This window comes from Gobio gobio (genome assembly GCF_949357685.1).
Source record: "Gobio gobio genome assembly, chromosome: 3".
In the NCBI taxonomy this organism is placed as follows: Eukaryota; Metazoa; Chordata; class Actinopteri; order Cypriniformes; family Gobionidae; genus Gobio; species Gobio gobio.
The window spans coordinates 49,927,045-49,929,617 of record NC_137099.1 but is presented as its reverse complement, the minus strand read 5'-3'; the positions used below and the strand labels follow the sequence as shown (position 1 = coordinate 49,929,617).

Here is a 2,573-nt window from a genome sequence, read left to right as displayed (position 1 = left end):
CGCGGTTTCTGATAAACAAATTATAGTCCAACTTAAAACGTTAAGCCCACAAACTGTGTGTTAAAAGCAGACTATTCCTCCTGCTTAATCTCGTGCTCAGTTTCTGTTTTTTTTCCCTTCCCGTTCTCGCGTCTCTCGCGGGATTTCACATAGTTCAACAGAATACTTTCTTAATCACTAAATCTCTAACATTAACAGATTGATTAGTGAGCTTCTCTTATGTAATGAACCATCCTTAAAACATTTTAAAGAAACAACTTAACTGTTAAATTACCAGGCACATTTGAACAGCACAAAGTATTAAATGATAAATCTTCTTGCATATGCATCAAGCACTTTATCAAACAAAATACAATAACCCATATATTTCAGAAATAACAAAATAACAAAAAGACTGATATTGATCAGGTCATTACACTTATATTATTCCCCAAAAAATAAAAAAAGACTATAACAAATAATAAAAACAGAACACACCTTTGAAAACATCAATAATTAATATAACAATAAACTAAATGAAAATATGAAACTTTCCCTTTCCATTCAAACACAGGTTGATGGAAGCTGAAATCTGGACAAATGTTCATTATTCCTCTTGAACTCCTCGTCAAACCTTTTTAGTTGCCACTTTCATCTTCTCCACAGTTTCCTATGGGAAAACAATTCCAAAGTCACACTTTTTTTTTTTTTTGCTTTAGGTTCATAATGACCCAATAAAACAAACAGACAGACAGACAGACAGACAGGAAGAGTACAGAAAAATACACATGCCATTACACTTAATCAGCTGTGCCTTCTAAGCAGAACATGATGTTATTTGTCAATACTTGAGAGCTCAGGTTTCCAGCATTAAACTCTGTACCACCAACCTGATGTTTATTGAGTTCGGCCACTCGCTGAGTCCACTCCTCTTCCGTCATCTCCTGATCATTTCCCTCCATTTCATCAAGAGCAGGTAGCTTATTTGTACCTGTAGAGAGAGAGAGAGAGAGAGAGAGAGAGAGAGAGAGAGAGAGAGAGAGAGAGAGAAGACAGAAAGTCAGACCACATTCCACAGAAAAAAAAATCTAATTTTATCCAGCTTTGCTCTCCAAATCCCGGCCTTGGCAAAAAAAACAACAGCAATATCTTCGGTCAGAGTTCTGGCTCACCATCGCAAATAACAGCAGTGCAAACCCAGTTCCCACAGGCACAAACACAGCGGTTACATTCCACCTGAGTCTCAACACCATCCTCGTACGTCTCATCCTCTAAGGCGCACTCTAGAAACATACAACAGTATCAACACACAGGCTATAAGTTCATACATAGGTCTGTTTCTATATTATACACGGCCGGTATATGCCAGGGAAAGTGGGCTGAGTGGCTGTAGATCTTACTCCTCTCTGGAGGGTTGAATCCAGGTCTGAGGCAGTTGAGGAACTCATCAAAGCTTAGTTTCCAGTCAGCATTCTCATCGGACAGCTCAATGAGGGCATCTACACACAGACTCCTGCAGAACACACAATCTCCACTGTTTTTAAGATTTTATTGCATCCTCCAGTGCAATATTTTTCTTATAATTTTCAGTTAGCATTACAATGATTTCCATGGACACAATCATCCACGAATGTTACTACTGGAAGAACAAGTTAACCTTTGGCTGGTCCGTGTGGTCCGATCAAACAGACGAGCTACTGTAGCTTAAACTGCTCAAGAAGTTAATGCTGGTTCTGATAGAAAGGTGTCAGAATACACAGTGCATCACAGTTTGTTGCGTAGGGGCTGCATAGCCGCAGACCAGTCAGGGTGTCCATGAAAGCGTCAACAATGGGCACGAGATCATCAGAACTGGACCACGGAGCAATGGAAGAAGGTGGCCTGGTCTGATGAATCACTTTTTCTTTTACATCACATGGATGGCCGTGTGCATGTGCGTGGCTTATCTGGGGAACACATGGCAACAGGATGCTCTATGGGAAGAAGGCAAGCCGGAGGAGGCAGTCTGATGCTTTGGTCAATGTTCTGCTGGGAAACTTTGGGTCCTGCCATCCATGTGGATGTTACTTTGACATGTACCACCTACCTAAGCATTGTTGCAGACCATGTACACCCTTTCATGGAAACAGTATTCCCTGGTGGCTGTGGCTCTTTCAGCAGATAATGCGCCCTGCCACAAAGCTAAAATGGTTCAGGAATGGTTTGAGGAGCACAACAATGAGTTTGAGATGTTGACTTGGCCTCCAAATTCCCCAGATCTCGAACCAATCCAGCATCTGTGGGATGTCCTGAACAAACAAGTCCAATCCATGGAGGCCCCACCTTGCAACACAGACTCACCGGGCATAAAGGATCTGCTGCTAACATCTTAGTGCCAGATACCACTGCACACCTTCAGGGGTCAAGTGGAGTCCATGCCTCGACAGGCATGTGTTAGGTCATAATGTTATGCCTGACCGGTGTATATTCCTTTAGCAATAATGAATTTGATTACATAATAATGACAATACATGTCACAATCAGACATGGCCGTTCGGCAGTTGCAATTACTAAATTAAACTTGACCCAGTTTTCTTTTTTTTTCTTTTTTTTAA

The 2,573-nt window shown here is 41.3% G+C and overlaps 1 protein-coding gene across 1 annotated transcript; it reads right to left on the bottom strand.

Moving 5' to 3' along the window:
• Positions 1–416: 416 nt before the first annotated feature.
• Positions 417–2,506, bottom strand: LOC307124185 (follistatin-related protein 1-like; the record flags this gene model as incomplete). Its single annotated transcript, XM_079813232.1, has 5 exons — positions 417–649; positions 870–970; positions 1,152–1,262; positions 1,380–1,492; positions 2,490–2,506. 5 exons carry the CDS (start codon positions 2,504–2,506, stop codon positions 608–610), a joined length of 384 nt encoding a protein of 127 aa, XP_079669358.1. The 3' UTR covers positions 417–607.
• Between the last annotated feature and the right edge of the window lie 67 nt (positions 2,507–2,573).